This window comes from Oncorhynchus nerka, linkage group LG1 (assembly GCF_034236695.1).
Source record: "Oncorhynchus nerka isolate Pitt River linkage group LG1, Oner_Uvic_2.0, whole genome shotgun sequence".
Classification (NCBI taxonomy): Eukaryota; Metazoa; Chordata; class Actinopteri; order Salmoniformes; family Salmonidae; genus Oncorhynchus; species Oncorhynchus nerka.
The window spans coordinates 32,267,293-32,288,679 of NC_088396.1; the positions used below are offsets into that span (position 1 = coordinate 32,267,293).

The 21,387-nt window shown below is 43.2% G+C and overlaps 2 protein-coding genes across 3 annotated transcripts in view; one reads left to right on the plus strand and one right to left on the minus strand.

Moving 5' to 3' along the window:
- Positions 1 to 12,274, plus strand: part of LOC115129301 (leucine-rich repeat and calponin homology domain-containing protein 1-like) — a 99,189-nt gene extending 86,915 nt beyond the window's left edge. The window contains exons 17-20 of the mRNA XM_029659503.2: positions 7,694 to 7,803; positions 7,937 to 8,074; positions 8,190 to 8,267; positions 10,411 to 12,274. Of these exons, the coding sequence (XP_029515363.1) occupies positions 7,694 to 7,803; positions 7,937 to 8,074; positions 8,190 to 8,267; positions 10,411 to 10,695 (611 nt within the window). The 3' untranslated portion in view covers positions 10,696 to 12,274. The remainder of the gene's footprint in view (positions 1 to 7,693; positions 7,804 to 7,936; positions 8,075 to 8,189; positions 8,268 to 10,410) is intronic.
- A 3,224-nt stretch (positions 12,275 to 15,498) lies between these two features.
- LOC115129323 (S-formylglutathione hydrolase-like) lies at positions 15,499 to 20,956 on the minus strand. 2 transcript variants are annotated; one of them, XM_029659550.2, is made up of 9 exons: positions 20,849 to 20,956; positions 19,750 to 19,828; positions 18,937 to 19,025; positions 18,636 to 18,734; positions 18,389 to 18,513; positions 18,145 to 18,264; positions 17,956 to 18,054; positions 17,654 to 17,821; positions 15,499 to 16,053 (listed from the first exon to the last, which is right to left on the minus strand). In XM_029659550.2, the coding sequence occupies exons 2-9, from the start codon at positions 19,815 to 19,817 to the stop codon at positions 15,973 to 15,975; spliced, it is 849 nt and encodes a 282-aa protein (XP_029515410.1). In that variant the 5' UTR covers positions 19,818 to 19,828; positions 20,849 to 20,956; the 3' UTR covers positions 15,499 to 15,972. The 2 variants fall into 2 exon arrangements, with proteins under 2 accessions (XP_029515410.1, XP_029515421.1); XM_029659561.2 differs by lacking the exon at positions 20,849 to 20,956 and adding an exon at positions 20,373 to 20,444.
- Between the last annotated feature and the right edge of the window lie 431 nt (positions 20,957 to 21,387).

The following is a 21,387-nucleotide window of genomic DNA, read 5'->3' on the forward strand; positions in this document are numbered from 1 at the left end:
ACAACACCAGCTGCCAAGAGATTTTACTATCCTCTGAGTGGGTGATGTCACACAGTAGCAGCATTGACTGACTAGAAAGGAACCAGGATTGGAAACTTCCTCTGTGATACAGGATTTCCTTTTGGGGTAGAACACCACTGGGTGGCCATTAGACAGTGTTAAACTGGGTTTGTTGTTGAAAGCAAGACACATAGAGATGTAATCCTCTATCTTTCTTTCTCTTGTCTCTCTCGCTCTTTCTCTGACCCCATCACCAATCAATGTATGCCCTCAGAGGCTCTATCAATGTGTATAACACTGGAACAAATAAACGCCCTGCCATTACATACACAGTAGTCTATTTTAGAGGAGATGTTATCTATTCCTCTAGAAGGCTGGGAGGGAGAATAGTTTCAAAGGAGAGAGGGGGATGTAGAGAAAGCATCTCTACTCCACTGAAGCTAAATGGACCTTGGGAGAGTTTGCTTTGCCCCTGAGAGCTTGGTGGAGGAATGCTACCCTGCACTCAACCCTCCACCTGACCCCTTTTACCCTCTCTTTTACCCTCACCCCTCACCCCTTTACCCTCTCCCCTGACCCTCACCTCCTCCTTCTCCAGCTGGGCTTTGTGGCCAGGGGTCTTCCTTGGCAGTGTCCAGCCTGGCTTGGTACAGGGCAGGCCAGTGTCCAACATGCCAGTGTAGCCTTCTGGAAGAGAAGACAGGGGAAATGCCAACAAGCATGCCCCAGAGCTTTGTTGCACTGCCAAGACACAGTCAAAACCTGACAGGACATATCTCACATAAATCTCTCTCTTTCATATATTTTCTCCTGCTCTCTCTCTAACAGTAATGGAGTGAGTTGTTTTTATACTGGAGCCAGAGAGGGGTAGTACCAATGTTCTAACTTCCTGTTTTCTGACTATCGCCTTTGTTTACCGAAACACAGTTGTTTACACAAGGAAGTTCACCTTGGATTACATTTTCCTCTCTATTCTCTCTCGCTCTCTCTCTCTCTCTCTCTCTGAGCCAATGCAGTCCTGTCAGCAGGATGAGGAATGTTCTCAGTCTCCATAATGTATTTCATTTGTCAGAACACTTTATGGCTGAATGTTGACCCTGTCCAACTGAAAGGCTACATCCTAAATCTCCTAGAGAGAGTGAAATAAATAAAAGAGGAGGGACATAGAGAGAAATGTAGACACAGAGGGAGAGAAACAGAGAGGATGAAAACAAAATGTAGACAGAGCAGACAGCAGACGCAGGGAAAGGAGAGGGAACTGGAATGTGATAACAATAGGGGTGTGAGGTGAATTCAGACTCCTAGACTGCCCAGTCTGCCTGGGTATGAATAGTGTATGCAGTAAATTCTGACCGGGTCACAGTTTCTGCCTGTTTTGATTTAGTATCCATCCACCATCCATGGCACCACAAGTTATTTAGACTGGACTGAGCAGGGCTGAACTGTGCCAGTTTACTGAGAGAAATACATGCTGAGGCTGGCTGGCTCACTGACATTAACTTCTTTGAGACGATGTGAAAAAGCGCTTTTTAACTGCAGTCCATTATCATTATTTTTTATGAAGGACCAGCTACAGAGAGTGTATACGTTTTTAACTTTATAACTGTCATCTCCATGACTACACTGTCTGGACCAATGACAGGATCTTGCTGTGTCATCGCTTTGGGACCAATTTGTTTGGTGAAGAAATATTCGGAAGCGTTGTTTGATGCTAAAACTGTCCAGATGGTCTGCTTGCCTGAGCATGAGAGAGAGAAAGAGAGAGATGTTGCCCTGTAGGATACATTCATGCTGTGCCCTTCCAGAATGTTCTGAGACTCTGTGCTGTGTCCTTTCAGAATGTTCTGAATGTCTGTGCTTTGTCCTTCTGTAATGTTCTGAGAGTCTGTGCTGTGTCCTTCCAGAATATTCAGAGAGTCTGTGCTGTGTCCTTCCAGAATATTCTGAGAGTTTGTGCTGTGCCTGTGTGTGAGCCCAGAGTGTTAAGTTCTGAAATGTGCTAAGAGGAGGCAGTGGCTCCTTTTCTATGCTTTCCCAATCTCTCCCTCTTTCTCTCTCTGCTGTTCATTCACTCCCTTTAGGATGCCCAGGAGAACCCACACCACTCAGGATTAGCCTCCGATTACAACAAAATGCACAACTATCAAATCAAACTATTTGTCACATGCGCCCGAATACAACAGGTGAAGTAGACCTTACTGTGAAATGCTTACTTACGAGCCCTTAACCAACAATGCAGTTCAAGAAATAGAGTTAAGAAAATATTTTTTCGAAATAACATTAAAAAATAAATAAAAGTAACACAATAAAATAACAATAACAAGCCTATATACAGGGGGTACTGAGTCATTGTGTGGGGGTACAGGTTAGTCGAGGTAATTTGTACATGTAGGTAGGGGTAAAGTGACTATGCATAGATAATAAACAGCGAGTAGCAGCAGTGTAAACACAAAGGGGGTCAATGTAAATAGTCCGGGTGGCCATTTGATTAATTGTTCAGCAGTCTTATGACTTGAGGGTAGAAGCTGTTAAGGAGCCTTTAGGACCTAGACTTGGCGCTCCGATACCGCTTGCCGTGCGGTAGCAGAGAGAACAGTCTATGACTTGGGTGACTGGAGTCTTTGACCATTTTTTGGGCTTTCCTCTGACACCGCCTGGTATAGATGTCCTGGATGGCTGGAAGCTTGGCCCCAGTGATGTACTGGGCCGTTCGCACTACCCTCTGCCTTGCAGTCGGAGTCCGAGCAGTTGCCATACCAGGCAGTGATGCAACCAGTCAGGATGCTCTCGATGGTGCAGCTGTAGAACCTTTTGAGGATCTGAGGATCCATGCCAAATCTTTTCAGTCTCCTGAGGGGGAATAGGTTTTGTCATGCCCTCTTCCCGACTGTCTTGGTGTGCTTGGACCATGTTAGTTTGTTGGTGATGTGGACACCAAGGAATTTGAAGCTCTCAACCTGCTCCACTGCAGCCCCGTCGATGAGAATGGAGGCATGCTTGGTCCTCTTTTTCCTGTAGTCCAAGATCAGCTCCTTTTGTCTTGCTCACGTTGAGGGAGAGCTTATTGTCTTGGCACCACACAGGCTGTCTCATCGTTGATGGTGTTCAGGCCTACCACTGTTGTGTTGTCAGCAAACTTAATGATGGTGTTGGAGTCGTGGGTGAACAGGGAGTACAGAGGGGGACTGAGCATGCACCCCTGAGGGGTCCGCATCATGGGCGCTCTCATGTGTGTCAGGGTTGTTCTCAATTCAGAATTTAATTGAGAATGCCTCATAAATTAAAATGTTAATTTTTTTTTACTTCACCTTTATTTAACCAGGTAGGCTTGTTGAGAACAAGTTCTCATTTACAACTGTGACCTGGCCAAGATAAAGCAAAGCGGTGCGACACAAACAACAACTCAGAGTTACACATGGAATAAACAAGAGTACAGTCAATAACACAATAGGGGAAAAAGTCTATATACAGTGTGTGCAAATGGCGTGAGGAGGTAAGGCAATAAATAGGCCATAGTAGCAAAGTAATTACAATTTAGCAAATTAAACCTGGCGTGATAGATGAGCAGATGGTGATGTGCAAGTAGAAATACTGGTGTGCAAAAGAGCAGCAAAGTAAATAAAGACAATATGGGCATGAGGTAGGTAGATTGGATGGGCTATTTACAGATGGGCTATGTACAGCTGCAGCCATCGGTTAGCTGCTCAGATAGCTGATGTTTAAAGTTAGTGAGGGAAATATAAGTCTTCAGCTTCAGCGATTTTTGCCATTTTTTCTAGTCATTGGCATCAGAGAACTGGAAGGAAAGGCAGCCAAAGGAGGTGTTGGCTTTGGGGATGACCAGTGAGATGTACCTGCTGGAGCGCATGCTATGGGTGGGTGTTGTTATCGTGACCAGTGAGCTGAGATAATGCGGCGCTTTACCTAGCATAGACTTATAGATGACCTGGAGCCAGTGTGTCTGGCCACGAATATGTAGCAAGGGCCGGCTGACTAGAGCATACAGGTTGCAGGGGTGGTTGGTATAAGGGGCTTTGGTGACAAAACGGATGGCACATGTGATAGACTGCATCCAGTTTGCTGAGTAGAGTATTGGAAGCTATTTTGTAAATGACATCGCCGAAGTCGAGGATCGGTAGGATAGTCAGTTTTACGAGGGTATGTTTAGAGGCGTGAGTGAAGGAGGCTTTGTTTGCGAAATAGGATTTAAATAGATTTAATTTGGGATTGGAGATGTTTAATATGAGTTTGGAAGGAGAGTTTGCAGTCTAGCCAGACACCTAGGTAAATTAAATTATTGAATTTGAACTGAGGTAGTAAACAGGATACAGCCAAATTTGAATTAAAGGAAATGTTATTGTATTCAGTGAAATTCTACTACCTCTTCTATTCTATATTAGGTGAAGTCTATGTACACCTGAGTGGCGCAGCTGTCTAAGGCACTGCATCTCAGTGCTAGATGCGTCACTACAGACCCTCATTCGATTCCAGGCTGTATCACAACCGGCCGTGATTGGAAGTACCATAGACACCGCACAATTGGCTCAGCATCGTTAAGGTTTGGCCGGGGTAGGCCGTCATTGTAAATATCAATAGGTTCTTAAATGACTTGCCTAGTTGAAAAAATATACACTGAGCACACCCCCTTTTGTCCTCAGAACAGCCTCAATTTGTCGGGGCATGGACTCTACAAGGTGTCAAAACCGTTCCTCAGGGATTCTGGCCCATGTTGACTTCAATGCTCCCAACAGTTATGTCAAGTTGGCTGGATGTCCTTTAGGTTGTGGACCATTCTTCATACACATGGGAAACTGTCGAGCGTGAAAAACGCAGCAGTGTTTTGGTTCTTGACACAAACCAGTGTGCCTAGCACCTACTACCATACTCCGCTCAAAGGCACTTTGGCACACACACAATCCATGTCTCAGTTGTCTGAAGGCTTAAAAATCCTTCTTTAACCTGTCTCATCCCCTTCATCTAGAATGATTGAAGTGGATTTAACAAGTGACATCAATAATGTGTCGTAGCTTTCACCTGGATTCACCTGGTCAGTCTGTCATGGACAGAGCAGGTGTTCTTAATGTTTTGTACATCTTTTACATAAAACATCAAACATGTCATTATATTGAATTGCACTGAATTACATTCTACTTCCTGTTACTCAAATTCACATTGATTCAATTCGATTTTCAACTCATCAGTTGAATGTGAGTTAATTCCCAGATTCAGAATTGAGCACAATCCTGGTGTGTGTGGTGCGTGAGTTGTTGATGGGGTAGTCAGTGAATGCCAGGCAGTCTCTGTTTCTCCATCTGTGTAAAAGTGACTGACAGCCTGTCAGTATGGGCCTCTAAGGACCAAACATTATCAGAGAGAGGAGGGAAGGAAAGAAGGGGAGAAAGGGGGAGGAGCTTATCATGTCCTAATTAATTAACTCCTGTGTTTTATCACTGCGTGACCAGCTTTAAGATGAGTCCCTGGTGTCATAAACCGTTATTGTTATTGTCAGGGCCAGGAACAGCTGAAGGAGGGTTGAGTTAAATCATTCCCCCATGCTATATTGTGACTGGCTGTATCTACGAACCTCCTCGTCTGGCCAATGTTCTGCTGCCCTAGTATGAGACCTCTGTGTGTTTACAATAATTGACATATCTGTGCTTCCTCTTTACATGGTCACGTCTCATTCTGTTATTGAATGTTCCCCTCCCTAGCCACATTCACACCCTCTATAATAGTCAACATCCTGTTCTGTCTATGGCGATGGAGGAGTGATCGCCCCTCTCTACTCTATATCAGCCTTTCATGCTTCTGGATGAGGCCTGTGTGTGTGTTTATCTCTAACTTCCTACTGGGATAGCCCCTCAAGGAGCCATTGCCCCTGTAAGAGATGGTCAGATAGGGCCAACGTTATTAAAGTCTAGTGTGAAGTCTATGCATTCTCCTTTCCTTTTCCCCAAGCGTGGGTTGAAATGGCCAGTGACTCTTGGGCTCCCCCATGTGGTGTGACTTTGTACCACAAGGCAGAGCTAGAGAATGTGTTCATTGTAGTGGTGTGTCACTGAGCTGTATATAGAGGCTGTTGCAAGGGAGATTTATGACTAGAATATAGGCCACAGACTTAGCAAATTATTAACTTCTATGTTGTAGAACGATGGCTGTAACATGTGATCAGAGGCCAAGGCTGTTTCTCTTTTACACACACACACACACACACACACACACACACAGACACACACTCCTCTGAATACATTTCCTCCTCCCACACTTTAAAACAAATGCTTCATTTCCTCTAATGCGTTTTCTTTGTTATATGTATGCTTACCAGTTTAAAAAGTATATATTACAAACAGAGAAGACTTCTGTTTTTATGAGTACAATAACACAAAACAAATAAATATGCTCCATTGTCAAGCCTCTTTAAATCTCCTGTCAGTTGCTGTGGTTCCTGGAGGGGTCATGCTATCTGTTGGTATGCAGGATTGACTAAGTGGGACGTCTGAGGGGAAACCAATTTTCCACATTCAATCTTCCTGCAGATGGCTGCTTTCATGACAATGAAGGCAGCCCAGAGCCCAGCACTGTAGAGTGCATCTGGATATGAATAAGGGGTTATACAAGCATGCAGTAACAGTAGCTACATATCCATTTGTAAGAGAAAGTGTGATTTCGGTGTCAGTGAAATATTGCAGTATGCATTTGCACTACATGACCAAAAGTGTGGACACCTGCTCATCTCATTCCAAAATCATGGTCATTAATATGGAGTTGGTCCCCTTATTGCTGCTACAACAGCCTCTACTCTTCTGGGAAGGCTTTTCACTAGATGTTGGAACATTGCTGCGGGGACTTGCTTCCATTAAGGCCCCAAGAGCATTAGTGAGGTCAGGCACTGATGTTGGGTGTTTAAGCATGGTTCGCAGTCGGCGTTCCAATTCATCCCAAAGGTGTTCAATGGGGTTGAGGTCAGGCCAGCCAAGTTCTTCCACACCGATCTCAACAAACCATTTCTTTATGGACCTCGCTTTGTGCACAGGAGCATTGTCCTGCTGAAACAGAAAAGGGCCTTCCCCAAACTGTTGCCACAAAGTTGGAAGCACAAAATGGTCTAGGATGTCATTTTATGCTGTGGCTTTAAGATATCCCTTCACTAGAACTAAGGGACCTAGCCCGAACCATGAAAAACAGCGCTAGACCATTATTCCTCCTCCACCAAACTTTACAGTTGGCACTATGTATTCTGGCAGGTAGTGTTCTCCTTGCATCCGCCAAACCCAGATTCATCCGTCGGACTGCCAGATGGTGAAGCGTAATTCATCACCCCAGAAAACGTGCTTTCACTGCTCCAGAGTCCAATGGCGGCAAGCTTTACACCACTCAAGCTGAAGCTTGGCATTGTGCATGGTGATCTTAGGCTTGTGTGCTGCTGCTCGGCCATGGTACACCTGTCAACAACGGGTTTGGCTGAAATAGCCGAATCCACTCATTTGAAGGGGTGTCCACATACTTTTGTATATACAGTATAGTGTATTTAGGCTACAGTGTGTGCTTTTATGGGTGTGAAATGCATACTAGCATGTGTGTGTGTGCGTGGGTCTGAATGTAAGTGTACTGTACAGTATGTGTAAGTGTTAGTTGCTGAGCTCCCTGTCTAACGGCTGACCTGTTGTTCTCTCCTCCGGCCTGATGGGGGTAGTGTTCCTGAGGACCCATAAGAGTCTGGAGTCTGTGGATCCTCAGTTCACCATGAGGAGGAAGATGGAACAGCTGAGAGAAGAGCTGGAGCTGATGGAACAACTCAGAGAGGTGAGAGCTTCTCTGTCAATTTCTTTCTCTCCCTCACTCTCGTCTGGAAGTCAACTCCCCATCCAGGAGCATTATGTCCTCGGTTTGTGCATGTGTTAAGGTGTATGTTTTGACCCCTCCTGTCTTCCCTCAGAGTATAGAGAGCAGACTGAAGGTGGCTCTTCCTGAAGACCTGGGTTCCTCCCTCATGGACGGGGTGGTGCTCTGCCATCTGGCTAATCACATTCGCCCACGCTCCGTGGCCAGCATCCATGTGCCCTCGTCCGCTGTGGTACGTCTGGGGGTCAATGAGGGGTTGAAGAGGGATAAGTAGGAATGGGTGATTCTTTGTGTTATAGAAAGTTATAGTCTGTGTTGAGCTATGTGTTCTATGTGTGACCCCATAGCCCAAACTCAGCATGGCCAAGTGTCGGAGGAACGTGGAGAACTTCCTGGATGCCTGTAGGAAGATGGGCGTTCCCGAGGTGAGACACTCCTGTCTGTTAGATAGTGGCACCGTGACCCTGAATCAGCCACTCTATTTCAGATTCACCTGTTAGAGTTGGGATTTGACTGAAGGAAACTGATCCTTGATCTGTTAAGTTTGAATAAATGCTACAGTGCATCATTGGGGTTGGAATCTAGTTGTGGGTGGGCTGATTAGGGATCAGTGAAGCAAACAGCCTGTAGAGGACACAGATACTAAACACACTAGAATGGAGCATCAGAAAGGGCTAGATGCTAGTGCTGGGATGAAACTGAACCATTTGACAAGTCTACAACTTCTTTAGGTTATACAGTAATAGTTAGTTCTAGGACATTGACATTGGGACCAAACCCCTTTTATAATCATCACCTTTAAACAATCTTCCCAGTCAGAGCACAGAGTTTGATCCCAGAACTGGCACCTCCCACTACCTCCTCTGAAATAGAGAGAGAAAGTTATGACACAAACATTAGAGCTGCATCATCATCATCATCATCATCATCATCATTACACTGGACTGTACAGGCTTTGGGCTTCCTCTATGGTGTACCAAATGACCAGTGGTACACTTTTAAACTTTGACCCGGCTCTTGCCTGTTTCTGACCCCAGCGTGTGCCAAAGACAAAAATTAGTTTAACGGGAGCTGGTGTGCTCATGTCATTTACTTGACTAAAACATTTTGTGTGTGTATGGGTTGGTAACATAGGACTTGGCGACTGCACTTCCTGAGTTGGATCATTAAGAAATGCTGATGACAGCAAGTCAAACCAACTTTGCCACGGTTGCACACCAGCTGGCTGAAGCTAATTGGCAAAATTATTTGTCTAACTCTTCACACCTGTGAACACTCATTAAGAAATGCTAGCGACCATGACTGAATTCAAAAGTGAATTGGTTCACGTTCACACCAATTCACGTTTGAATTCAGTCATGGTCGCTAGCATTTCTGACTCCTTTCGATGCCACATAGGTCATTTTCAAAACGATAAGTTTATTTTTAGGGAAAATCGCTCTTTAATAAGTGTGCTTGTGTGTGAGTATCAAATTGACCCAGTGACCCTGGCTCCTCGTTGCTATGTGATTGCTCCTTTTAGTAAATATATTCAATAATTATGACCATTATTTCTGTCGCCCAGTGATTACACATACAGTAGTAGTGGGACTTCTTTGGTCATACCCTAGTATAGTAAGCACAGCTGTGATTGTGTTTTAAGGATTCTCTCTTCACTCAATGAGCCTGGTCGAAACCTCACACTACAAAAGTTGCCTTTCAGTCACTGTATTTGAGTAGCCTGATGGGACTGTACATTAGAATGCAAAGTATCACCATTACCAACAGTGAGACCGTCTGAGACCTCTTGGCTGCTTCCTTAGACCTCCTGCTTGCTTGCTGTTGCTAGTCTGGTTTTGCTTGTGTAACCTGGCCCTAGCCAACTTGTAATCCTACTGCTTGCTGGCTGAAATGTCGCTGCCTCACTGAAACAGATGCTTTATGCTGGATTGAAAGCTAATGCTAGCAAATGCAAGTGAAGGTGTAACTGGCAGACACCGACCGCACCCTCATTGCTCCTAACGCTCCACACCACAGCGTGGCCTGCTTTCTGAAAGAGAGATGGAGTTCAGTCTCAGTTTGATAAAATGAGTAAGTCACATACTCTCTCTCAAAAAGCAGCCCTGCACATTGCCCTGGTAACCCACGCCTGCGCAGCCCCGCACAAAAAACACACACCTTGGCCCCTGACCTCGGTTCCCACTGGTTAACATCCTGCTTTGTTTCTCTCTGTTCTGTTTTCCTGCCGGACCACCCTCTATCTTCCTTCTCTTCTTCTCCCCTGAATCCCCTCCCCTTATTTCTCTTTTCTTGGCACTTCCCATTTTCTTCCTCTTTGTTCTGGTATTTTTTCTCCTATGTGTTGTTCTTCCCCCTCATTATTCTCCTCCACTTCTATCTGGCTGTATTTCTCTTCTTCATCCACAAAATTCTTTGATGTTCCTATGTGAGCCCCTTCCTTTCTATCTGTATCATTCTCTTCCCCCCCATTCTCCATTCATCCCTCCAACTTCTTTTCCTTTTTCCAATCCTTCTCCCTTCACCTTCATTTACATTGTATGTTACCTCCGCTCCTCTTTGGGGCCTCAGTCGTCCCTCTGCTCAGCATATGACATCATCCAGTGTCACCTGCGGCCGATCCGTGTCACCGTGTGCGCCCTGGTCGCCATGGAGACCCCCACAGAGGGGAGGAACTCAGACAGACAGGGGGAGGACCCGAGTCCAAACCCAAGCCCTGCCCCAGAGGTGTCTACACAGGTCGCCTTGGTTCCGTCTCCCGCCTGGCAGCCCTGGGACCTGATTGGTTCGAGCCTAGTACATGTGTTCTGTCTCCTCCTGCTGTTTGTGGCCTATAGCTGGAGCGAGCTGACGTAATGCCACCTGACAATCTCCTGTCAAAGCCCCCCCTCCCGCATGTGCCAACACATCTCCGTCCGCAATCCTCCTCCTCTTTCTTCAACCTCGTTTCTGTGCTCTTCTCCTCTGCCCAGAAAAAGCTGCTGACTCACTCACCTAGTGTGTCTCTCTTTTATTCATGCACACATTACAGATGCACACCAATAAACTCCAATAAATACCAACTCACAACCTCGCACACATGCATTCATATACTGTCCCCATCAATACTGCACATTCCAACTGTTGAAAGAATCCTGGAGCTTGTACACAAGGGGTTTACCGGAAGACTCTTTACAACTCTTTGGCCAATGTGTCAAATCAAGCCTATCATGTTGGACTCTTGGCTTTATTAATGCCCTCTGGGGACACAGACCGGGTTGTATGGGGTCATACACTGTCTCTTGGTTCCATACAGCCTATCTAGTTTGGGTCCAGGTAAGCACAGAGCATTAATAGGGTTCCTCTATCAAGCTGGATCTTGGCGCTTTTTTGTCGCATTGGTTTCTCTCTTCAAGACACATCAAATACAGGTACAATACTGTCTGCTCAAAGGAAATAGTAAAGCTCAATAGTGATGCCATCTATGACACAAAGACACAACAAACAGTGTATCAGTTTGGACCTAATAAACACACCACTTATGACTAGACTGTAAAATGTCACTACAGAACACTGCCACTAAATAAGGTTCAATAATCACGTCACTACTGCACATCTTTACCACCCGACCATCTACAGGTAACTACCAAAATAATGGAAACGCTTGAGTAAATGATGGATACAAAATATATTGAAAGCAGATGCTTCCACACAGGTGTGGTTCCTGAGTTAATTAAGCAATTAACATCCCATAGGGTAATTTATAAAAAGGCTAGACAGGCCATTATTTTGGCTACTTTGGCAATGTCCCCATAGCATGACAGAGCACAAGTGATCACTGAGTGGTTTGATGAGCATGAAAACGATGTAAACCATATGCCATGGCAATCTCACTCCCCAGATCTCAATCAAATTTAACACGTATGGGAGATTCTGGAGCGGCGCCTAAGACAGCATTTTCCACCACCAACAACAAAACACCAAATTATGACTTTTACTTGTGGAAGAATGGTGACGCATCCCTCCAATAGTGTTCCAGACAGTTGTAGAATCTATGCCAAGGTGCATTGAAGTTGTTCTGGCTCGTGATGGCCCAACACCCGATTAAGACCCTTTATGTTGGCGTTTCCTTTATTTTGGAAGTTACCTGTACGTAACTTTCATATCGCTATAGTTGATTTACCCTGGGGGAGTTACATGACTACAGTATGTAGAAGTTTTGGGCCGACTATTGTATTATTGTCGTGGTTCAGACTGTAGACTTATTTTCTTACTTTAAAACCTCATGAAGATACATTGGATGGAAGTTTATTTTACCCAGTGACTGCAATTGGTACGCCATTATACTATTAGTTCTGTGTGTTTTAACTCAGCCATTGCTGTGAGGCTTTATAATGACTTGTATATCTGATGGTGTGAATGGAACTGGTAATAAATGTAGTTACCACCTCTCCTATTTTGTGTTGCTGTTCTCTGAAGGATGATGCTGTTCAGATTCTTCATAATGGTTATCCAACATACTCATACACACACCTGTACTGTCTATATTCCCTCATCACCATCGTTGCATTGAAAGGTCTTGATTTACTTGTGTTTTGTCTGTCCCACTCATTCCCGATCTCCTCCCCCCACTCTGTTTGTCTCTTCTCTGTGGATCCTCCACAGGATAAGCTGTGTCTGCCTCATCACATACTAGAGGAGAAGGGTATGATAAAGGTGAGCATGACAGTCCAGGCGCTGGTGGATGAGACTTCAACCAAGCAGGCTCTCTTCACGTGAGAGGGAAGAAGACCAACACACCAACATAGACACACCACTTTGTCAAAGTGAACCAACACAAGTTGCCATTATGCCTTTTCCAAAGGACTGTAGCCTATATCTCAGTCTTCCTTTCGTGATTCTTACAACCAGGGTTTGAAGTTACACATTGATGCGTGGGGCACCCTGACATTCAAAGCTGACAGGGGTGTCCACATTGATGGTTTTTCATTCTTACGAGAGCATCCAGCAGCCTTGGACACTCCTGTAGCTTGAACCCTGCCTACAACAGCTTCTAGAATGCTGCACCGTGTGTGACTATGCATTTCACCCCTCTATTCCTAAGGCCAGGTATATCACCCTCAGTATTGAGAATAAACACCAGACACTCCAGCGTAGCGGTCTCTGCTACAGCTTCCCTATTTCAAGATATTTACAATGAACATGACTGAGAGTATACATTGAAAAGAATCCCCCAAATATTTCACTAATAGGTAATATATTTTAGGTTTAGTTCTGTATATTGTATTATGTTTTACTTTTAAATGGATCTCTCACCACCTCTGTAAGGATGGAAGTATTGTCTTAACATTATGGGAACATTGTGTTTTGGTTGTTGAATCAGGAGTGGTTGTGGGTATGTAACTCAGGGTAGGTGTGGGCTTACTACACTGTCATGCTTCATTCCGTAGCCTGCTTCTCGGTCTATGGTATTACTCTAACATTGTGTGTGTGCCTGACTGCATGCGTGCGTGTCAAAGAGTGACAGGAGTCATAGTTAGCCAGAATGAAAAAGGTTTGCATTCCCTAGTACATTGTATACTGCTAAATAACCTCGAAGCGTGGGGTGATGCTGACCATGCTAGGTGGTCATGTAGGACCTACAATGTTAGCGTTTAAAAGTAACTGATACATTCACTGATTTCGAGACTGTTAGCAGTATCTGAAGAGTTGATGTTTGAGCACCCAATATCCCACAAAACAGCAGAACACTCCAAAATAAGAATACTAAGTGTGTGTGAGTGAGCAATGGTGTTGGGTTTTGTATTGTACAGATATCCATTTTATACAGCTTGGTATCCAAAGCATAAGCTTTAGCAGTAAAAACAAACAATGTTTCACTGGATAGATTTGACAGTTGCCAAAACTAAACTGTTTTTTCAGAGCACTTATGAGACAGCAATTCATTAAAGCTAGAATCCTTAATTGAAACAATGACAGAGGCCACCCCGACGTTGTTTTGGTAAAAAGCTGAGGGATGGGCCTGAATAAATGTAACCACTCTCAAATTCATAGACAGCTATGAATGCAAGGTCTGACCATCCATGATATAAAAATGAGTTTAACCATGTTTTGAGGCTATACTGTGTTTGTTTACAAACATTGGGAGTAAAACAAGTTTTTATTCTGGGTTCCGATGGGGTAAGACAGTTTTAACTAAGCTTGTGAGGCATTTATGAGTTATATTCAAGAATCAAATGGGTATATCATTCATTTATAAGTCCAAAAATGGATGTAGCAACTAATGATTCCAGCTTTGTTTTTGAATATGGTTTGTACTATTCCAATGATCTAAATGTCTTTAGACGTATGGTAAATGTTATGAAAAGTAGGGACGTGAAGTGTCAATGTGGTGGTTCGTGCAAGTGGGTTTTGTATTTAGAAAGTATTGTAGTAGTATATTTCTTACTTTATGGGGCGACCTGACCAAATTCACATAGAAATGAGGTATAGCGGTTATTCTCATTGAAAGGTAGATCTGTTCCATCTACTCTATTTCTATGCATCCCGTTCTAATATCTCTAACACCAGCTTCAAACAGCTGAAAATACAATCGTAGCAGTTTAGAAGGTACAATGATTATCTACGCTATACTGGCTTGTTTTTTTTCAAAACTGAAATTTGAAACCAGGAAATGGCAGAGCAATTTCTGCATAGTGAATATTTTAAGTCACCACCACACTCCTCAGGCAAAGTGAACATTCTCTTAGCAATGAGATCACTCCAGATCCTGATTCTAATGTAGAATTCAAAGTAACAACACTATTTATGTATATAATGTAGCTAATATTTAATATAATTTACAATTACTATATATATATATGCATAATTTTTATATATATATAAAAATTATGCACAGTAATCCTACTTTAATACTCAAAGTAATTTCCTTTCCACCAAGCTAAATAGAACTACTCAGGTGCTAACATTTGACTACCAGTATCCCTTCTCCCAGTTAACATTTCCTCATATATTTTGATGATAGAAAATAATGTATAAACTAAAAGGGAAATATGACAAGGATATTTTCTTAGGAGAAAGTGACTGTAGCTTATCGTTTCCTTATGGAGGTTTGGGCCGTGTGCTGCAAACCTAGCAGTTTAGAAACCTAAAAATTGTCAATACTTTTAGTTCATTGATTAGTCAAGTCAATCCCTTCAGGTGTGGCTGCCTACAGGCCTGAAATTATCTGCACTTTAAAGAGACTGTTTTGGCAACTGACAAATCTCAGAGCTCCATTTTAAATGTGTGTGACATTTATATCAGTGTAACTATCGACTGCTGAGTTGAGCAGTTTTGCCCTTTTCTACCTTTCTCTGTTTATAGTCCTGAAAGCTTGTACTCAGTTTTGTACTTTGATTGGGAGGAAATGTTTTTTTAATGTTTAGGTTTCTTAAAATTGACGTACCATTTTGTACCTCTTGTCATATTGGTGTACAGCAATTTGGATTTTATTGCATGAAACACCCCTTTAATGTTGCCTTAACTGCTGTGAATAATGTATATATTTCATCACCATCAGTAAAGACCTTATCTGTAAAAAGCACATGGTCTTATGTTCTATAGTCCACCTACATGTATTTCGTATTGGTCTCAGATGTCAATGTGTATAAGGCTAAGTTCATAAAATGGAATCAAAAGTAATAACTGAACCTTTATTTCAGAAATACAGTTGGAGTAACCACATGATTCGCAAGCAAGCTCCTCTTAACACCAAACATCCTGGCCCCACTATTGTCTGTTCTGAGGTTGACTCAACATAGCAAGTGTGTTTGTTTTTTTTTACCTTTATTTAACTAGGCAAGTCAGTTAAGAACAAATTCTTATTTTCAATGACGGCCTAGGAACAGTGGGTTAACTGCCTGTTCAGGGGCAGAACGACAGATTTGTACCTTGTCAGCTCGAGGGTTTGAACTTGCAACCTTCCGGTTACTAGTCCAACGCTCTAACCGCTAGGCTACCCTGCTGCTAGGCTACCCTGCCGTGTTCATTTCAGCTCACAAGGCGCATCAGGTTAATTTTAGCTCGGCCTCTCTGGATGGGACAGGTGGACAATACCAGGTGCACAGTTGGGGGTAGAAAGCACAGAAGAGGGTTCTGGTCCAGCAGTCAGTCTTAAGCGTTGAGAAACTTGGCGTGGTGCTTGATGTGGTCGGTGATGAAGGAATAGATGAAGAAGTAGCTGTGGTCGTAGCCCTGATGGAAACAAATGGCACTGTTTGACACTGCATTTTACATCAGTAAACAAGCACATACTGTATGGAACTGGCAGCAGGGAAATCACACAGGAAGGTCACCAACCCTAGTCCAGTACAGTGGTTCCTCCTTTAAAATGTTGCCAGAATTATATGGCACATTATTTCATTGTCAGCCATTTTTAACAATGCTAGTTTGAGAAGCATTTGATTGACATTAGAGAATTTAAAACCTTTTTTGTAAGAACATAGTATATGTGATGGATTATGAAACGTAGCTTCATTAATATTATGGTGTTTCTATTCCAAGAAAAACAAAACCATCTGGGTTTCCGTTAGGCTGGAATGGAAAATATGGCGCCGTACAACGTGACGGCCGGGAGTAGGCTACAGTACTAAGAGGATTATAAATTAATATCTAAGGGGCATTTTTCATTAGGGCAAAACTGATCAGTGAGCACATCTAAAGGGGCTTTTATATAATGAAATTAACAATATTTGAGATGATTTCATTTATTTAACCTAGAGTGAGTGAGAAAAAGGCCATTCATGAACATGGGGTGAGACACTCACTAATTTGAAAATGAAGCAAGTTTGTTATTTAGAGGGAGAGAAACCAGAAGCCACCTCATGGGTCTCCCGGTGGCGGCCGGCACGGGTATCGAACCAGCATCTGTAGCAACGCAGATTGCACCGATAGTGTTTTAGACTGCTGCGCCACTCAGGGGGGCGCCATTCAAAGTTTTTAATGCTGATCAATTGCCTTTCACAAAGTATCAAAAAACAGAGATGTTGGTAAGCGTATATTGTCCTGCTAATAGCCCATAATGGGCTATTATAATACTGTACATGTGTCCAGGTCAGAATAACCAAAACATTTCTTTATTAAAGACTATCAGAAATAATGTTGGTACTTGTTTATTTTGATCCAAAGCCACTCAGCTTTTTAAAAATGTATTTTACTAGGCAAGTCAGTTAAGAACAAATTCATAATTTCAATGACGGTTTGCACTGCGATGCAGTCTTAGACCGCTGCACCACTCGGGCGTGTACAATATATATATATATTTTTTGATTTTACCTTTATTTAACCAGGCAAGTCAGTTAAGAACAAATTCTTATTTTCAATGACGGCCTAGGAACAGTGGGTTAACTGCCTGTTCAGGGGCAGAACGACAGATTTGTACCTTGTCAGCTTGGGGGTTTGAACTTGCAACCTTCCGGTTACTAGTCCAACGCTCTAACCACTAGGCTACCCTGCCGCCCCTGACCGGTCGGGAGTAGGCTACAGTAAGAGCAAAATAACATTTCCACACCCTAATTATAATCTAAGTTTCTCTTAGAATAAAACCTTAGTGTAACAACAGTTTTAGTAAATAATACTGATGAGTAGTAACAAAAAAAGTGTATTTTTAGAGACACAGTAGCACCTTGGGACCCAAAAGCATAATCACTGCTCAAACTCCCCCTTGCGCTGGTCTGGAGAAATAAAGTAGTGACGCAGGGTACTGTGTACTGGCAAAACTTTTAGTTGATCAACCACTGTAGGCATTTCAAGATCAAACAGTTGCTATAGTTGGTCTTTGGGTGGCAGCACTCACCGGCTGCAGCCTGAACACAACAGGAATCTTCTTTTCTGAGCAGGCGGCGATCAAGTTGTCAGGAAGCAGCTGGCTGGCCGACAGAAACTGGTCATCACGACCCTGGTCGATCAGGATGTCCAGCTGTGGGCCGGAGTATGACGCTGCCAGTACCGTGGCATCATACGCCTGGAAAGGAGGAAAAGGAGAGGAGGAAGAGTGATTAGAAACTCATGTTATTCTGGAATTCCACTCCTCAATGTCAGACCTGTAGTTTGTGATCCCATTGATTTGGCCAGTCCCCCTGTAACCCCATACTGTACCTCCCAGGTCTTCTTGTCTTCTCCTAGGTACCCAGAGAAGGCCTTCTGACCCCAGGCACACTGGATGGGGTTACAGATGGGGGCAAACGCAGAAACAGCCTGCAGAGAGAAAGGGATGAAGAGAAAGGGATTCATTCATATGTTCAAAATATGTTGAGATCATAATGAAAAGACTTCCAAATTGCATGCCTTGTATTTTCCAGGGTTCTTCAGGGCGCAGATGAGGGCTCCGTGTCCCCCCATAGAGTGGCCGGAGATGGACATCTTCTCTGGGTCAGCAGGGAAGTTAGTGTTGATCAAACGAGGGAGCTGAGAGAGAGGGAAAAAATAAAGAGTTGGGAGGTGGTGATTAGCAGCGCATAGCAGTATCAACGTATTCACAATAGTAATAGCTACCATCAGCATGACTACTATTATCATTTGACTGACACACCTCCTCAGTGACATAGGTGTACATGCAGTAGTTGGTCTTCCAGGGCTCCTGGGTGGCGTTAACATAGAAACCAGCCCCCGTGCCAAAGTCCCAACTCTCATCTTCACCCTCGATGTTACAACCACCTGAACATCACATAAAGAGTAGGAAGGTCGGGTGGGAGCTATAATTACTATTAAAAGGTGGGCATGAGCATTGATTTAGTAAGGGGCGACTTATGCAATCAGTAAAGCGTGTGCGTACGTACGTGGGCTGGTGTCTGGGGCGACGATGATGATGCCGTGCTCAGAAGCCGCCTGCTGACTGCCAGCCTTGGTGATGAAGTTCTGCTCTGTGCATGTCAACCCTAGAAGCACACAGTGAGACATGAAGGACAACATTTTCAACACACATAGGTAAAATCTAAGTAGTTGATCAGATTTTTATTCTAGATCAGAGCAAGTATACAGGCAAGATCTTGACGATTAGTTGAATCAGGTGTGTTGGTGGCAGGGATGGTGACCACTGTCTTTATGTAACATATGAGACCATGGACTGTGAGAACTCACCAGAGAGCCAGTAGAACACGGGACACTTCTCATTCTCAGCTTTAGGAGGCAGGTAGACAGCGACCTTCATTTTACACTTCAGCTCAGTGCTGGGTAAAGAAAATGTATTACATCAAGTTTCCACCCGAGCCATATGGGCACTTGTAAAACTATGATTTGTGTATTCCAAGGGGGAAAAACAGCAGTGTGTTGCATTGATGTATAACAGTGAAACCGAAATGAGCTAACAGACTATCTGTGACTTAGCCGTTACAGGATAGGTACTGTTTGGGGTAGCACAGATCATTTTTCAATATCATCTTCGTTCTCGATTCGGCCAAAAATATATATTCAAAAAATGTTGAGTTGCAGGTGATTTGTTTGAATTTAGAAAATGCTCTGCTATTAAAATAATTGTTTTGCTCCATGAAGTAATCCAACCATGTGTACGCCAAAATCTTGTCCATTTCAAATCTTCCCTCATTGATCGAGACAGGCGTGTCATGACATGCAGCACTTTGGGGTGGACAGAGTTCTGAATCATTGAGAGATTTGAAATAGACAAGATGGTGGCGTACACATTGTTGGATTATTTCATTGAGCAAATGAAAAAAATAGCATTTTCTAAATTCAAACGAACAGACGTGTGAAGATACATGTTTAGCCGAATTGAGAACGAAGATAGTATCGCAAAGTTAAGGTCGGTCGAAAATTCTCTGTGCTATGCCAAACAGTACATATACTAATGGGGCATCACATTAGCCTGTTACAATCTGCTAGCTACAACAGAATATGAGCTCACTGGAGATGAGTAGTTTCACGAGGCTAGCTCACCTGTCATGCTCGAACACCTTCTGGTAGCCGCCACTGCATTTGTTGGATGACACTTGGACGAGGGCCATAGTTCGGTTACCTTTGGCAAGTCCACAAGGGAAAGAGTTATATTGTAAGGGACATTCTTTCATAAATGTTGCTGCTACAGTTTTGCGTAGACCAGACAACATTGCATTTGGAAAACTATCTTTCTTAGCTAGCAACTACTAGCATGCTAAAACTGTTGCAAAGACCCTTTTCCAGTAAACGACACTGACGTCACGCACTGGTGCGCGGTAAGAAAGCCATCGCCACCTGCGCCCATTCAACATGCACCTTGCGTTATAAATTTCTAAACTCTAAATCACTTTTGGGGGTTCCTATACGGTTACAATGATGTTTTAATTATTGAATTAACAGTTCTTTGGTTGTTATCTTTATTTTGGCTGCAGCAGTTAGCTAGAATGTTAACGCTCATTGATATAGGCTAGGCTGTAGCCAAAGCTAGCCAAAGAGCCATTTTACTGGTTGAAGTTGAAGTGTTTAAGTATAATGCAGTTGATTTGCAATGAAGACAAACACTATTTTAAACATGTGATTTCCTAATTCAATTATAACCCAAAAGTACTGAGAAATGCACTCACAAGCAACATGTAAATATGCTTTTTCTTTACTGGCGTTCTACAAGGACTCCCCCACCAATTTACGCGCATCGCCCTCGTGCGGCTGTTTGCAAATCCACAGATGCATTCAAAAATAGAATGGAAAGTTGGTCAAAGTCATTTCACAGGGCAGGATACCCGACCAAGATAGGCCCAAAACACAGCTGTGCTAGCTACTTTATGAACAGTAACATCTTCAAAAAGCAACCACTTGAAAGCATGCATGGTGCAGCCTCTGTAAATCGCTAGATGATCAATCAATGAATGGTATAAAGCCTTCATAGCAAGAGAATGCAGAATTTGGCACATTGTATCGGTTTCTGTGTAGCTGTCTGACTTATTCCAGCGAACCAGAGCCACCCATACTCTGCAAGCAAGCTGCACGTAAGACGCTAAATAACTTCTACTTCTTGATCATAGAAACACGGCAAATAAGTGTTAATTTACACTTTACATACCTTGTTAAATCACGATTATTGAGAATAACTTCACTTTGGTTCCTGCTACGTCTCCGCTGCTTGGATTTAGTAGTCCAACGTGAGGTTCGACGTGAAACGTCATGGAGATACCGCCCCTTGAATCTTCAAGCATATGTCGATATGCAACCGAAAGGTCGCGTTGTTGTCAAAGAAAAGTTTAAGAGGCCCTGAAATTATTGTTTTTAAACAAAAAACATAAATTTGCCTCACTGTTAAAAAAATATTCAGTATGACTATAACAGCATCGACCCCCGGCTCTGACTTTGCTGATAACTACTTTACTGAGGAAAAGTGTACATACTATGCCTGTGATGTGGTTGCCCCACCTAGCTTTCTCAAGATGAATGCAATAACTGTTAAGTTGCGTCTGCTTTTATACAGTAAAATAATGTACATTTGTTTTAAAGCCATTAAGTCCTTTCTGTAATTTCAACACTAAAATATTGTGTTTTACCATACTAATTATAGTGCCTTGTGGGAAAATGTTGTGGAAGGGGAAAGTGTCTCTGGCTCATTAA

What these genes read in the sequence shown, in the direction of transcription:
- LOC115129323 (XM_029659550.2), bottom strand. Translation starts at nt 19,817, where the DNA reads ATGGCCCTCGTCCAAGTGTCATCCAACAAATGCAGTGGCGGCTACCAG. An exon ending in CGTGTTCTACTGGCTCTCTG is followed by an intron (nt 18,735 to 18,936) that starts GTGAGTTCTCAC and finishes GTGTGCTTCTAG; the next exon opens with GGTTGACATGCACAGAGCAG. An exon ending in ACACCTATGTCACTGAGGAG is followed by an intron (nt 18,265 to 18,388) that starts GTGTGTCAGTCA and finishes CCTCTCTCTCAG; the next exon opens with CTCCCTCGTTTGATCAACAC.